Genomic DNA, 16,630 nt, shown 5'->3' with positions numbered 1-16,630 from the left:
ACGTTTAGGGTTAAGTAACTAACTCATGGCATGCAGTAGGCTACAACTAACATGCTAGTAAGCCAGTGGTCTTCACACCAAACACGTATTTCCCACCTTAATCTTGAAATCCCTCCGTAGGATCTTCTCTTTCCGCATCCTGTCTTTCTCATCCTTCTTCGCCTGGATCCGTTTCTGCTGCTCCGCAAAAAGCGCTGAGATGTTCTTGTCAAGAGCCATCATAGCCTCATCATCCAGCTCTTCATCACTCTCATCTCCTCCCTTTCATTTTTAGAATGCAAGAACAACATGTTATTTCAGGTACTTCAAACAGACAGTGGGGAGAGAACCGCAGCCAAGACCAGACTCACAGTAGGGATGTAGCTACCTCTAGACCCAGAACAACAACATGGGGAGGGAAAACAGATGCTCAGACCCATGAGAAGTCTAGCTTCTATTTCCTATCAGGTAATCCTGGCTGCCCAGTACTAACACGTAGAGCTAAAGGATCGGGAGAGGGAAGAGACTGAGATTTTGATACGGACTCCCGTTGTGCTCTTGCTCCTTCAGTGAAGAGGTTAATATGTTGCTATCTCTGTAGCCGTTACAGCAATCATTAAACCACACTCCAACGCTGCTACAAGGAGTCTCCAGGGTGGCCGAGAAGAACCACACTCCTCCACACAGGCCAGCCAATACAGGCACCATGTAACAGTATCTCAGTGCTTTAAGTTCATATCAATCTCATTTATTGCAGGCAGGAACACAAGCTGCATCAGGCTAGACTGGACAAGCTAAAGTACTCAAGACATACTATCAATAAATAAAAGAACAAGTGACTTATTCCCAACAGCTTGCTTTGAAGATCCTGACCTCCTGCTTCAAATGCCATACAAAGATGACTGCCAGGGTTATCACTGCATGGGCTCAGAGAGGATGCGGGTATTAGATAACCTTTCACCACCCCAAACCTCTTGGTATCTGCATCAAGGTAGGCAGTGAAAACGTACCAATGCATTCCCTGCTTGGAGAACATTCATCAGCTGACTGCGAAAATTATCATCAACTTCTTCATTCTTTTCCTCATCTCCACTGTCATTCTCTTCCTCAGTGTCACCTTCTTCTGAGGAGTCCTCGCTGCCTTCATCGTCCTGAGGAAGAAAAGTTCATCTCCTGACCCACTGTTCTTCAAGCAAGCCCTACTCAATTCTCAGGTGTGTCACTGTTCAGAAACAAAAACTCAAGCCTCCCCTCACCCCACTGCCTTGCTTCCAGCCCTCAGATTCAAGTAAAGACACCTCAGATAACAAGATACCAGGTCTTCACAAGAGCTAAAAGCAGAACATAATACAGACTTCTCTGTCATATTAAATTAGTATTAAAAAGAAGCTTCCAAGGAACATCTGAAGTAATAGCGCCCATCTGACTCTCCTTTCTGCTAACGCTTGTAACGCTTTGTGACTCGCATCTCTGCGGTTCTTAAAACCCGAGATCTTGAATTCAGATGGCTGGGCATCACAGCAATGATTCAGTCTGTGGCTGCAAAAAAGAGAGGCCTAGGCTAATTTCAGGATGCAGTCATTTGTTCTCAGGAAGTCATCTATTCAAATAGCCATACTTACAACAGCATTTTCCTTCAAGGCCCAGAGTCTAATAAACATGCACTTTCAACAAGTGTGTTGCACTTTTAAAATATATCCTAGAAGAGCAACAGCCATTTTACTCAAGACAGAGAAATGCAATTACGTCTATTACCACACATCAGGAGTGTCCTGGTTTTGGCTGGGATAAAGTTAATTTTTTTCCTATTCTGTCCTATTAAATTGTCTTTATCTCAACCCGTGATTTTTACCTTTTTTCCAATTCTCTCCCCCATCCCACTGGGGGGAGTGAGCAAGCGGCTGTGTGGTGCTTAGTTGCACACTAGGGTTAAACTACAACAAGGAGAAACCTTATTTTAAACAGTGAGGTCTAAAGAGTATTTGTGACTGGCAATGGCAGATCAGTTACCGTGTCCTGTGCAGATTTGATCTTTTTGTCCGATTCTTCCATCACAACAACAGCACTTTCTTCATTTTGCTCTTGGTATGGGTCAAGAACCTGCAAAAAAGATGGACTTGTGTTTTTTCAGTGTTTTGTTTTGATGCATTTCTTGCGTACGTACAACAGACAGGAATTCCAGGACAGTAAGCCAGTTGAATGATGAAATAGTAAGTAAAGCCATTCAACTTCCTGGCTTATAATACCATGTTTGTTAATATGCTAAGTTCTTTCTACCAGTAACAAAAAAGGTGGAGAAAACTGAACAGGTTGGTGACATCACACATTTTGATTTGTTACAAATGAAGTATTAGATTCATCATATAGCAGCACATCTTTGCAATCCACATATTACTCTCTCAGAATACACCACCTTACTCAGTGTTATGACCCATTCAGATTTTTAGTGTCACTTATTTTTAGCACATCTATGCTTAGCCTTTCTAGAAAAAAAAGAAGTTGTTACCATTTATACTCACATATGAAATCTACCAGCTATATAAACTGACCCAGGAACTTCTTCAGCCTAAAACTACCACAGAATACAGCTTAAAGTTAGCAGATCTCAGGCTCCCATAAATAATTAAAAAAAAAAAAAAAAACCACGAACAAAAAAAACCCACCAAAACCAAAAAACCCCAACTCTCCGTAAGCTACATTTAAAATTCAGTAGCACACATTGTCAGATATTTTCTAAATCAAGGAGTTTTTTTATTTAACCCCACAATAGAGACATGCTTGTATATCTGTCAGGGACAAGACAGGCAAACAGTACAATGCCCTACTAGTGCCTCACTTACATCCAGGATCAGCTGCAAGCCCTTCTTGGTCAGATTAGGGCATATCCGTACAAACACGCTCTTGGAAATCCGACGTATCAGTAGGCTGGGCTGGGCAAGGAGGGAGAGAAGGATTTCCACCATCACCTCAACCCATCCTGGCTCTTTGTTGCCTGCAGAGGAACAAACAATGACAGGAAGGGGCAAAAACAATGCACTGGCACATCAATAACAGAGTGTAGATATATTCACCAAGGAAAAAAAGATAGTCCTTCTAGCTGACTCTTAGAAGCACTCATTCAGCAACACAGACCAGAAATAATCAAGTCTGAAGCTAAAGATTGTAGCTGTACTGGAAGGCTACTAACTGTAAGGAGAAGCATGCCTGAAATTGCCTTTAGATCACCGCAAAGCCTTACCAGGCAACAAAACCTACCATTCATTAAATCATTACTTAGATTAGCAGTTCTGCAAATCATATGACACCTATTTGGCCACATTAAAGCAATCAGCAGCTAGTCAGCAAAAGTATAGACATTTTATAGTGTTTCCAATGAATTAAGGAGTCACAGCAGCCCATGAAAAGTGCTGACATTTGAAACTGGTCCATTAGTCCAAAAGTTTGGGAATCCTGATCTACATACAACCAAACCACCACAGAATTACAGCTTTTATTTTCATAGTACCCTCAAATTTACACAGAGATTTAAGGAGAACAGCAAGACCATAGCTAGAGAGGAAGTCAGAAGACCAACCCAGGTTCTTTCCTGGTCAAGTCCCAACTTAGCTTGGCAGGCCCTAAACAAGGACCAGCCTAAATCAGCAAACAGGCTGTATCTACACACAGGACACATTTCATTTGCCCAGAAGCTGAGCTCTGAAAATAGCAAGTTTCAGGCCTGCCAGCTGTTAGGAGAGCCCACAACTTTGCCTTGGCAGAGAGATACCACCACTTCAGGCAAGCTCTTGGCCAGCACAGAACACGAGCACAGAACACGGACTCAAAAAAGAGTGAAGTCCCTTGGACACTGCTCATCTGACCAACAGCCAGCTCTGAAGCTCACCTATCCTTTAAGAGGCACACAGAAACCAAACCCACTCAGGATGTGGATAAAGAGCTGGAGCAAGAGACAAGAGATTTAGAAAGACAAGGAAAGAGAATGAAGGAGAGAGGATTCTCCTGGGGGTAAGTGCATCAAGCCAGAACTGATGCAGTCAGAGTGCTTCACTAATACAGAACTGCCATCTTCTGTCTTTTGACAGACTGTTAACAATCCCACTCCATTTCTTTCTGTAGGAAGGACTCACCAGTCTTTTTCTTCTTAGGTTCTTTGCTGAATGCTCTCTCTGTGCAGTTCAGAAGGTCACTCAGAACATCCATTGTTTCAGACGGATTCTGTTTGATCACAAGCAGACAGTAAACACCCCCTCTGAATTCCCCACTACCAACAGCAACCAAAGGAATATACCCCTAATCTAAGTACCTCTCTGAATAGGTACAGATATTAAAATCAGCTACTACAACCCCTTTGCAGAAGAAAATATGAATCTAAGTAAAAATTGCTTCACTCAACAGCAAATCAAGGGCAAAACTAATCTCAGGCCAAGCTTTGCATCTGTGAGTTGTCTCCAGTCACTGTAAGAATCTCAGTTTATCAGCTGCCAATTGCCCATTTCTAGAAGCCAGAAGCTGTGAAAGACTGGATCTCTGAACACAAAGAAACTCTCCAGCTCAGTGTTCAGAAAGACCAGCTATCAGCCCATTTTATACCACTCAAATATGCTTCAGAGGTCTTACCTTGAAAAGATGAATGGCCATTAAAAGCAGAAGTTGCTGGAAAGCAACAACTTTGGCACTGTCTGATTTATTTTCCTTCTTCTGCAGATTCTTCACAGACTGAAGTGTTCTGAAGAAAAAAACCCTTTTGAGTCTTTCACAATTACAACAGCAAATCCTCTCTTATGATCAGACTAAAAGCATCACCAAATCTGTAGTATTATTTTCTGTACTTAACATTTGATTTATCAAACTTGGACATACACATCGTATACAATCTTAAGCCTACAACAGCATCTCACCTTGTGTGGCTTGTAAAAACTTCTGCACTTGGGCACAGGCTAGATTCCCAATACTACAGCCAAGGCATAGACCTTTACAGGAAATCAAGCTCAGAAAAGAGCACCAGGAAAGAGTCACCGAGAAGTTAGTACTGGCATTATTAGGGAAAAAGATCAGCAGAGTTACAATCATGTTTGGGAGAGGGATTATGAGCAACAATAGAAAAGGACATGGCCACCTATACATAGTTAACACACAGAAAGAACAAGAAGAAAGGAATGGGGTGATGAGAAAGAGAGGCATCCTGAAATCCAGTCACAGGTGCAGGGTACTCAAAGGGAAGAAACAGAACTGCCACTGCTGTAAAATGGCTCTGCTACAGCAGCCAGAACAACAGCAGGAGGATGACGGAATACAATTTCTCTTTTATTGGCCCAAACTCACCTCTCCCAGGCATCCCTCTGTTCCTTGGTAAAAGGCTTCACAGCTTTGACATGCTCACTGGAAAGCAGCTTGTTGGCATACTCAACAAGGACAAAGATCCACAGCTTCCCATCGGCAGTCACACCATGGATGTGCTTCTCCCTCAAGGCTGCAGCCTTTGCTGTATCCCCCAAAACAGTCAAGGCGTTTAAAGTCTGAAGTAACCTGCAAAGAAAAACAGCCAGCACCTTACTGTCAGAGGAACCAGATGGCCTTCTCACACTTTCCAAAACAACGCCCACCTGTAGAGCACTCTCATCCCAGAGTTCTGGTCACTCATTGCAACCCAGATTCACAGGTAAGTTTCAACCCATGCCTGTATCCAAGCACAGTAATGTATAGCTCATTGCCTCAGTGTCCCCAAGGACACTATTATTCTCAGTTGTTTCCCATTCTGTGTCTCACCATGTCCTCTGCTTTCCCTCTACTGAGGTTGGAGCACCAGCTTTGGCGATCACCTAAAAGCATCTATTATTACCAACTCCATCTCCCTTAGTACAGGGAGGGCTGGGGAGCCATCAGCACCTTGCATGCAGAGTGGACAGAAAGCCAACAGCAACCCACACAACCCCACCACCTCTCTCTTGGGTCCTTCCACTTCTAGCTTGCAACAGTGGCAACGGAAATCTTATGAGAAAAAGCAGTCTGAGCTCAACTCTGCAACCTGATCACCACACACATATTAAGCAGGTTTGCCATGCAAAATTATGTTTTTATTGGACAAAATTTAAGGATCTTTGGGAAATCCATCTAGGACCTCCTTAAAAAAAGCCATTCCCTGGTCCTGGAGTCAAACAAATGCTCCAATAGCAGCTCACAAACCCAAACCTCTTGCCCTGCCATTCTCAGGCTGATCTTATCCTCAGGAAAAAAAGTGAGATTTCCAAGCTTAAAATATGCAATCAAAATCTTTACCCAAAGAAGTAGTTTTCTGCCACTGAATGAGCCTGTTCACCTAGAGGCTTTGATGGAAGGACATTCGTCTCACATATTTGGGAAGTCTTTTTCTTTGTCTCAAAGAAAGCATGGAAGAAGCAAAACCTAGAATGGACAGAATACAAGAACAAAATTAATAGCCAGCTTGGTCATAACAAAGCAAAAACAGCCCATGTGTGCAAACCAAATAGTGCCACATATTCACGACATTTTTATTCAAGGATATCCAAGCACTGAAGAAAGTCACTATTTACAATAAGACCCTTTCCTCAAGGTACACAGGGTAAAGAAGAGAGAAGGATGCTCAGGACTTCACAAAAGTGAAGTGCCAACACTTGAGGCCACACAATACAATACTCAAACTGTCAGATTTGGGTCATATTCTCCAAGACTTTTAAACTGACAGATAAATACTCATTAAGATCTGAGAAAACATTAGAAGTAGTATCTTCAAGCAGTCTAGGTAACCAGGAAAACAAATGGGACTAAGGTGATTTTAAGTGCCTGAACTACTTATGACAAGAGTTTATCCAAGTTTACAGAAGGTATTTTGAAAACAGAACCTAGTCTCCTAAATTATTTATGTTATGGAATATTTCCACTAATGAATTTGCTTAGTGTCATGGGGACAGCTTACGTGGAACATTGCTATAGAGCTAAACAGAATTATTCCAAGCACATGTGGCATTAAGTCTTTAAATCACTCTCACCTGGAAATGTCCAACACAAGGCTCTCTTCTTTTTTCACTGGACTTTCAATGATGTTAGCAAGTCGGTGGATGATCCATTTTCTTAATCGAGCAATCTTATGTTGTGCTCTTTCAATAAGAAAGTGAACACAATCAATAGTCTGAACACTATCCCAAAATAAACACAAACCACACAACCCTCTGCAGCAAGAGGTGACTTTCAGCTATTTGGAGGCTTTACACTAAAGATGGCAAAGTTATGTAGTAAGAAAGCAACAGGCACATAAGAAGAGATATAATCTTCCCAAGTTTGCTTTTTACTATGCAAAATACAGTCTATTTATCCCCCTGAGGTGCTGCAGACGACCAAAAAGCACTTCAAGAATTCCAGTAGTGCACCTGTGACCTCACTCTACTGACAAGTAACACATAGACATGCTGTTTTACCAGCTTACACCTTCTTTGGAAAAAGACCCTGCAACTAACCCAGTACCCACAGCAGCAAGTTGTAGGTCTTCAGCGAGCAGCAGTGCCAAGGAGGATAGAACTTTCTTTTGGGAAGTTTTCCTAGCTGGAAATTGTTACAAATGCCTATCAAGGATGTAAGTATTTACAGGCTACTCTTGAGACATGGAAGTGGGTGCCTTGCTGTGGGCCAAGGAGATGAGAGCACTCAGGCCAGTTTAATAGTCAGATAAAAGGGATGCACAATTCCTACAAAAACCTGAGAGTCTGTAGTGAAAAAGGAAGCCATGGACATTTTTGCTAAAGCAGTTGTCAGGGCTAGAAAAACAAGAGAAAAGGCTTCTTTGGTCATCCAGCCTGCTTTGGTCGGGCTGGCTGGTTCTCACCTTGTTTGCTCCTATTTGCAGAATTGAATTTTATTCCAGCAAAAGAGCCAGATGCTGGGGCTAAACCTTCTGGGACAGAGGAAATAGAACAGGCAACAACTGTCAGCTCATGGCAAGGGAACCAGCAAACGTTGGCTCTCCAAACCAGACTTCACACAGGCAGCTACTCTAACCACAAAACAGAAAGAAAAGAGGAAGGTCCATCACCTATACACTCACATGTTTACATTTTCCTGGTTCTGTTTTTGCCGGTTACTTGAGAAGTCTAAACAACAGTCAAAGTCTGGCCTGAGGAACATGTCTTTGAGCCAGTCAATGTATTTTTGCAATGCCACTGGCTGCAGGTGTCTGACTACCCTGGAAGAGCTGGACAACACTGGATAGCCTTGATTGGTGAGAGTAGAGAAGCCGATCATCACTGCCAGCTGCCTCTCCGGGTCATCACAGCTGTTCAGAAACTCATCTATATATCCTTCCATCTCTGGAGCAAACTTAAATCTGTCTGGAAGCTGAAAAACACAGTCAAACAAGCAGGTTAGGAACCTCATACTGAGTCTGAATGTCTAAATTAAAGTCACGTGCCTGAACATTTGTCATAAGGCATACAGCAGGTCATCAATTTCACCTCATGGTCTTCCTCACACAGGACCAACCACTGTAAGCAACCACAAAATCCTGTCATGTACCAACTTCAACCCTTTAATTTGTACCTCCCCAAACAGTCAGCAGCTGAACCACAGGCTGGCCAGTGCAGCTAAGCTCCTAGGCTGATTAGCTCTTATTTGGGGTGAAAGTCCAGAGTGTTTCTCACATCATCTGCCTTAGACTTTCCCTCAATTTGGAAACTCCCCCACATCAATTCCACTCTCATCTAGCAGCCCTGGAGCCTGCTGACCTACAGTGGGTAGAACAAATCCCACCTCCTCTCCCTGATGTCTCAGAAGTGTTGAGGCATTCTGAAAGGAGGGGGAGTTGACATGTTTAAACTAAAAAGCATATTCTGAGGTGTTGCAGTTTTGTGCGAAGTCCTATCCTCAGTCCTGCCACTGATCTGCAAGGCATACAGCTTGCAGGCTGCTGGCCTTGGAACACTGTCCGGCAGCATGCAGACCACCAGGACGTGTCCGATCTCACCACACATCCCATTTCCTTATGTTCTTTCATAGCCCACAGTATTCAATCCTACTCATTCATTCTGGAAAAAAACCAAGAGCATAACTGGAGAAACCTTGAAGAGGGCAAGTTGTGGCTTCTTCCAAAAGTGCAATGCAACTTTCGTAAACTAATACAACAACTCGTTTGGTGTAGCGTCACAAACAATATAGTGACCTGGTGGGAGCAGAAACAGTAATGAAAGTCTAGGGAACACTGTTCTTTTAAATAAAGGGGCTATAAATTCCTAATTAACTACAAATCCATCCAGTTATAACATAAATACCCCTGCAAGAAATCTCACACAAAACACAACTTAGCAAGCTCTTGCTTCCACTGTTGGAGAACTCAATACTTGTGCATCAGTATCAAAGCTGGGAGTAAAACTCCAGGAGACATTGCTGTAAACAGGCTAATAACTCACAACAGGGGTTTCATCAATCATCTCTCAACAAAAGGAGAACAAGTACATTTGCTCCCCTGATGAAAAAGAAAGTGGATTCAGGAAGGTTAACTGTCAGTAAATATCAGACTAAAGCTTTGTCTAGTTCCATCTCCAACAACAACCAGAATCCCGTAAGAAAGTACAGGATAACAATATTTGCTTTCCAAAACAACCAACCTGTGTCAAGGAACAAACCAAACCAAATCAAACCCACAAAACCAACAACGCCACATTCAAACTAAGACCTTTTCTACTTCCGCATCATCAACAATATTAGGGGTTTCTCCTTCCATTTAGTCAATCATTGCCTTCAGTGGATTTGTACATTTCAGACAGGAATTAAATTAACAAATTTGTTGATGCACGTGGAACACAGCCTAATTCGCTGTGCAACAAGCATAAAAAGCAAGAAACAGGAAAACAACTAAGCCAGTGGCTAAACTCTAGAGAAAGTTGGTCCATATAGGGAGGCACCATGGTAAGCATTATTTTCAGAGGAAGATAGGAGGAAGGAGTTCCAAAATCCAATTCCCAAATAAAATTTGTGCTTAAACCTCAGATGTGCTTACGGAAACAAGCATTAACATAAAAAAAAAGCATGAGTTGTCCCTTTTTGTCTTTGCCTTCAAATGTTCATGCAACACCCAGCACAATGACAGACAAAAAGGAGCTTCTGGACACGCAAAATCAAAAGGACTGTTAAAGGATGACATATGACATTGTCAATATGCTGAGGGCTGCCCTTCCTCTGATTCCCCCATCATTAGAGCTTTCTCAGCAACATCAGTGAAAGCAGGTGGGTCAGCGCGAAACAACTTCAAATCCCTTAAAATAAGTCTGAATGAAAAATACACAAATAAGTAATGACAATTAAACACAGTCTATACTCAGCCCACTGCAACCAGTGGTCATACAATAACCTTGCTTTTAGTAAGCGTCCAAGGTCTAAAATTACATAAACTTTTTCTATACGAGACGATGTGAAACTAGGAAGGGAGGTGGAAAGGACTTCCAGTCAGGACAGAGTCTGTAGCCCTGAGCATGAGTACTTTCAGAAGACCTACCTGAGTCGTTACCACGTGTTCTCCATACTGCTGCATCACCTTCCCTTTGAGAACCATCTCTAGCTGATCCAGAGACAACAAGGGGAGAGCACTACCCAGCAACCGGTAGCACATGTAACTGAGTGGAAACAAAGGAAATACCCTTAGGTAGAGGCACAGCAGTAAAGCCACACGCAAGTGAAAGAGAAGAAGTGGTGGGGCAGGCTACATGGAGCATGCAGGAAGGCAGAAGTCAAAAATTCATGGATCCTGTGTTCAAAAATCCTACTGACTAGCATAGTCATAGGATTCTTCTGACTAGCATAGCTGCTAAAACCTCTCTCCATAGCAGGTCCTCCACTGTTTAGAAATAGACAAGTCCTCACCAGCAGTTTCTTCCCCAGTCTACTTTCTGGATCTCTTCTCCCCAGGTATTTTATTTCCACACACCTAATAAAAACTTACTTAGTTTTTGACTACACAAATTTACTTAGTTTTGACAGCAACTTGCTGTCAAATTTGATCAGAATTGCCCAATGGTCTCAAAAGTTATTAGACAGCACTAGCCTCATTTCTGCAGGAAATCAGACTAAAAAAGCAACACTTTTGAGCATACAAAGGGTATTTCCAGACTTACCCAAAAAGTAAAACAAGACCTAAACTGCTCAGGCTTGGAAAATGGTTTCCTTTCACTGTAATACTCCTGTTAAGAACATTTTTTGGAGGTGCACCTCTACAACTTTTAAACTCTTGAGCTAAGAAAGATTTAAACCTGGCCACTGACTGCCTTGCTATGGTCCAAATTAAATTATGCTCCCCCAAAATGCTCACAGATTTGTATTCTGGATTTTGCAGGATTTTTATACAGCATGAGTCTCAAGAGACAACTTAAATAATCCTACAAAGATCTAGTACTAGACTTGGAAAGGGAGCTGAAATAGCTACTGTTATCATGTCAGTCACAGCCATATCCTACTTAAAAACATGGACCATGTCAGAATCCAAACATATCCAGGCATTTTAATTCAGTCCATCCCACAAAGCACAAGTCCAGCAGTATTAGACACAAATTTCAGAACTAGGGTTTGTCTGTACAGGAGCTGTCCTTCTTAAACCATGCAAAGCCGAATGACTCTCCCTCTCAACCACTTAGAGAGAAAGGGACAGTACAGCTCCTCTGATAAGTCTTGTAGGAGCAAGCTACAGATTTAAGACACCTTTATGCCCAATGAGGTGCATCACCTTTATGTGCTGTCCTAGTTAAATTTAACGTCAAATTTGTCATATGTCACAATTTAAGAGAAATCTTACTAATTCCTGCATTTAGGCTCCCCATAAAGTTTCTCATTAATACCTAAATAACCAAAAGCAAGTCTTCTCACATTGTTCATGAGAAACCATATGCTCCACCCTACCACAGGGCAGCAGAAAGACTGGGGCAAGAAACAGACGGGTAATATGGAAAACAACGAACAACGTGTGTTAAAACAAACCTCACAGGTCCCGATTTCTCCTTCAACAGCCCATTCTCCACACCTTCTTTCCAGAACAGTTCAAAGGCATCTTCCTTCAGTGAAACTTGTAGCAAATCAAATGCTACACTAGGCAATTTCTTGTCTTTCTTCTCAGACTTGGCAGCACTTTGCAGAAGCTCTACAAGTCTAGAAGAAAGAAAATAATGCAAGAGATCTGGCCTGGAAGGGGATTGCTGAAGGCCAAATTCATCCTGCTGAAGGACACAAAACATTTCCTGAGCACTGCAGGCTGTGCTTCTTGGGAGAAATGGCAGACCTATAATTTAGGAACCTGCATAACAGTTAGCACCTAACCCTTAACAGCACCTGTAGCGGCAAATACAGGCAGGTATCAGAATGAAAGCCACATTTCTCTCTTTGCTAGTCAAGAGACCGAAAATGCTGCATTTAATACTCTTTATTTAAGAACTTACCTGGGAATATTTTCCTCATTTACAACAGTAGATGAGCCAAACAGCTTCTTCAGATTTTTAGGTTTCAGAACACCAGGGAATTTCTGTATGCCCACAAGCAAAAGGTGCAGATTCTCTGGCGACGTGAAGGCTGAAGCGAGGTCGCTTTGCAAGATGCCAAACAGGACCTCCTCAAACACAGTTTCAGGAACCTAGACAGGAATGAAGGTGAGAGCATGTGTGAAATATCTGAGGGCATTTTACTTATTTGCTGTGTAGTATGTTAAAATATCTGCATCGTAGGGCATTTTACTAAAAGCTTGTAGTGTTCCGGAAACTTCAGAAATAGTCATTATGGTGACACAACCAAAAATAAATAATGGATGTGTCCAGTACTGCCATATAGTCCCCAGGTGCTTAACCATGTGGAGTAGGACAGTATGTTGTCATCAGATAGCAATTCTTGTCAATTGACTCCAGCTGCAATTGTTCGCTTGCTGTGTGACTGCTCCTGTCTGTACCGCCATGCAGCCCGAGGAGGAAGAAACACTCTTGTATTAGCTTTTAATTACCTTTCCCAAAAAAAAGTTACTTGTTTCAATAAGATTTGCTGGTAAATAACTGTGTTCAATGGTTTTAGAGAAAACTGGATTGAACATTTTCAACAATAAGAAACACACAAAAACTGCTTTAATTTGTATTTTTTAAAGATTGGATTCAAAATACATTTAAACTTAACATCAAGACTAAATGACCCAGAACACTTCCATACAAAACATTTTTTCATTTTGATTTAACACTTGTTAATCTTCACATCTATAAACAATATCCACATAAAAGAAAGAAATAAACAAACTCTCTTCTTTTCCTACATGCTCAGAGTTCCTTTACTCCATGTCCCTACATCCTTTCACTCCCAACAGCACAAAATTTAACCTTACGCCCAGGCTTGGTGCATAAAAAAGAAGGTTTGCTGTCCAGAGTTTTCAGCATACTTCTGTTCAAAAGAGCAGATGGTCTAACGTACCACCCAAGCAAGACAACTGGGAAAAAAACAGACTATGGGTTTGTCCATGATTAAATCAGACTAAGCTAAACCAGAGCATCCTTCCCAGAATAAAAGCATCTGCCCACAGACAATATAGGAAACAGCTCCCACAGTTCAAACTCACTCTTCCACACACTCCCTTTAACTTCCAACTATGAACTAACTAAGGAAAAAGCAGTCCCCGAAGCAAAGTCCTCCCTCTTTCCACCCACCACGTGCTGTGGCTATACCTCAGACATGATGTCAATAAGAGTTTTGCGAGGGAGATCTCTGAGGTGTGCTTGGTGATGTGCCAGCTGCTGGAGAAGTTGGATGCTCTCCAGCAGAGCTTTCCGGTCCTAGAAAGGAAAGATAAGTCAAAAACAGGGGACATATATCAAAGATTAAGCTGAAGGCTCAGGTCATAATCCACTCTTGAGACCCTTATGCCTACTTGTAATAAGAAACCTACACAATTGCTTCCTGATAGGTCACTCAGCTTCTCCCAAAATGGTGCTTCCTGGCTGTATATGACAACAGATCCCTTCCTTCCAGGAGAGGTAGGCACCTCCTGTACTATCTGACACAGTTCCTGCATTCTAGTCAGGAACTGACATTTAAAAGGCACAAAAAGTCCACGGATAATGCAAAAGAAATGAATGGAACTTGATCCCATCTCGTTGACTAGCCAATGACCCAGCCTTTCTCTCTAGATCCTCTCTCCGCTTCAGACAGCCCTAGAACCAGTACTGAGAAACAACATAACAATGGTAATGTTACCTTAACAAGCCGGCCAGATTGAAACAGAGCCATAACTCCAAAAAAGTTCCCAAAAGCAGCATTTCTCACAAGTTTCTGAAAAGGAAAAAAAAAAGGGGGGGGTTGGGGTTAAAAATCTACTTCACTGCGTGGTTAGATGTCATGGTCAGCTACAGACCTGATCAGTGGAACAAGATGGCTGGAAGATCTAGCCTGGAACACCCTGCCAGATGAAGATAACACACTGAAAACCAACCCCCTTACTATGCTTAAGAAACGTCCTAGATTATCTTCCTGTCACACAGACAAATCTCAGCTAAAACAGGGCCAGATGACAATGTCATCAACTTCTGGTTTTCCCAAATATTTGTTATTTCATTATAGTCATTTGCCTTAGCAAGAACACCAAAACTATAGTATCCAGGAACCAAGCCTTCAAAGAATAGGGAACGGTTAGCTGTTGGCCAACGCTGCTATGAGCTGACTCACCTTTTTCACTTTTTCCAGATTGTGTTTTTCTTTTATCTGTTCCAGGACACTGCACATTGGGATTTCTTCAAAAGCCTGTAAAACCTGAGGAGATGGATGGAATAGCTCAGTTTGCAGTTCTTCCACTTTATGAAGTCTTCTTTCGGCTGAACTCAATAAAGGTGAACAGTTGTTCGGCATAGCAGCAGATGTGCTGCATTATTAGGCCAGAATAGAGACAACTAGATCAGCAGAAGACGTGTCAGAATAGGAACTAGAATAGACATAAATATGCCTGCTGATACTCCCTTTTTTTTTCCCTGTACACGACTTAGCAAGATTAATAATGAGAACATTTTGCTGCGACTGCATGACCCTGTAACAGAAGCAACGAAACTTTTCAGCACGGGCAAGGTTGTTCTGCATTATCAACTTGTTAGGTGAGATGAGATCAGATCCCACTGATGGGCCCAATGGCTGGGACTCTTAGCTATGTTACAGACTCAAAGAGCAGGAAGAAAAAAAAAAACTTTGAAGAACATATTAAAGGGTTGACTTCTCAGATCTCCCACATAAACAGCCCAACACCAGGAGCAAGTCAATCTTAAGAAGTTGTAATAGTTCTAAATGCAGCATATTTGAAAACCTAATCAAAGTTTGCAAATTAAGGATGGTTCTTGAAGCAGGACAGAATTCTGTAGTGTAAGTGTGATATTGGTATAGCTCGTACCTTTATAAGTGCTTCTAAACCAAACTAGTACCCTTTAAAACTGCAGTTTTTCCACACTTGCTGCAAGAGCCTTTCCTGCCATCTGCATCCCGACGGGAGCCCTGCAGCCTCCTGACAAACTGCAAAGCGGGACCCCAGGAACCGACTGGGGTTGACGAGGGGCCGCAGAGCGCTCTGCTCTGCTCTGGGAAATACTGACCTGCGCCAGGGCCAAGCTGAAGCCTGGGCGGGCGGCCTCGCGGGTGGCTCCCAGTCCTTCCACCAGACGCTTGAGGCTGTACTTCAGCTCGTCGTCCTGAAAGAGAGACCCAGCTCCGGCGGTGCCCTCGCTCCTCGGAACCCAGCGGGGCTGCCGGGCCCCCCGCGGCACGCCCGGCCGGCAGCCCGCAGTGCCTCGGCCCGAGCAGGCACGTTTCCAAGCGTGAGCGAAAAGCCGTGCCGGCCCGGTGCCCGCCCGCACCCGCAGCCCCTCCGGCCAGCCCGGCGCGGCCCCGGCCCCCGCCTCCGCCTCACCTTCCTGCCCTCCCGCAGGTGCCGCAGGAGGTTCTCGGTGGCCGCCAGCCGCACCTCCTGCTCCGGCTTGGCGATGTCCCAGAAGAAGTCGAGGAAGGCGCGGCCCTGCCGCAGCACCCCGCGGGGGTCGGCGGCCACGCCGCCGCCCCGGGCCTCCAGCTCCGCCATGCCACCGCCGCACGTGGGGCCGTCGCCGTGCTCCGCGCGCCCCGCCTCTTCCGGGGCAGCGGGGCCCGAGCGGGGCCGGCCCTGCCAGCCCAGCCGAGCCGCGCCGAGGCCTCCCGCTGCCCTCAGCGCCGCGGCCGCCCCTCAGCGCCCCGCGCTCCCCTCAGGGCCGCTCCTCAGCGCCCCGCGTTCCCCACAGGGCCGCCCCTCAGCGCCCCGCGCTCCCCTCAGGGCCTCTCCCCTGAGGGCCGCCCCTCAGCGCCCCGCGCTCCCCTCAGGGCCGCCCCTCAGGGCCGCTCCTCAGCGCCCCGCGCTCCCCTCAGGGCCTCTCCCCTGAGGGCCGCCCCTCAGCGCCCCGCGCTCCCCTCAGGGCCGCCCCTCAGCGCCCCGCGTTCCCCCCAGGGCCGCCCCTCAGTGTCGCGTTCCCGCCCCGTCTCACAGCCCGGCACCCCGCAGGCCTTGTTCGTCCCTCCGCTGCCCCGAGGGCTTCCTGTGCTCCCCCGTGCCCCGGTTGGCAGGTTCTGAGGGGGGTTTGGATCCTCTCCGCGCGGGGAAGAGGGCTGGAACCCTGCGGGGTGAGCGGGG

General features: G+C 44.5%; 1 protein-coding gene across 1 annotated transcript in view; it reads right to left on the bottom strand.

The window, feature by feature from the left end:
- Positions 1–16,048, bottom strand: part of MYBBP1A (MYB binding protein 1a) — a 62,636-nt gene extending 46,588 nt beyond the window's left edge. The window contains exons 1-18 of the mRNA XM_059829207.1: positions 15,881–16,048; positions 15,567–15,662; positions 14,659–14,742; positions 14,191–14,265; positions 13,662–13,769; positions 12,405–12,595; positions 11,950–12,117; positions 10,478–10,595; positions 8,036–8,325; positions 6,987–7,094; positions 6,256–6,381; positions 5,302–5,505; positions 4,597–4,705; positions 4,107–4,194; positions 2,820–2,971; positions 1,990–2,079; positions 990–1,130; positions 97–261 (exon numbers count right to left, since the gene is read on the bottom strand). Of these exons, the coding sequence (XP_059685190.1) occupies positions 97–261; positions 990–1,130; positions 1,990–2,079; positions 2,820–2,971; positions 4,107–4,194; positions 4,597–4,705; positions 5,302–5,505; positions 6,256–6,381; positions 6,987–7,094; positions 8,036–8,325; positions 10,478–10,595; positions 11,950–12,117; positions 12,405–12,595; positions 13,662–13,769; positions 14,191–14,265; positions 14,659–14,742; positions 15,567–15,662; positions 15,881–16,048 (2,481 nt within the window). The remainder of the gene's footprint in view (positions 1–96; positions 262–989; positions 1,131–1,989; positions 2,080–2,819; positions 2,972–4,106; positions 4,195–4,596; positions 4,706–5,301; positions 5,506–6,255; positions 6,382–6,986; positions 7,095–8,035; positions 8,326–10,477; positions 10,596–11,949; positions 12,118–12,404; positions 12,596–13,661; positions 13,770–14,190; positions 14,266–14,658; positions 14,743–15,566; positions 15,663–15,880) is intronic.
- Positions 16,049–16,630: the final 582 nt, after the last annotated feature.

This window comes from Gavia stellata, chromosome 25 (genome assembly GCF_030936135.1).
Source record: "Gavia stellata isolate bGavSte3 chromosome 25, bGavSte3.hap2, whole genome shotgun sequence".
NCBI lineage: Eukaryota > Metazoa > Chordata > Aves > Gaviiformes > Gaviidae > Gavia > Gavia stellata.
The sequence above is the reverse complement of the archived record's forward strand: the minus strand, read 5'-3'. Positions and strand labels throughout refer to the sequence as shown.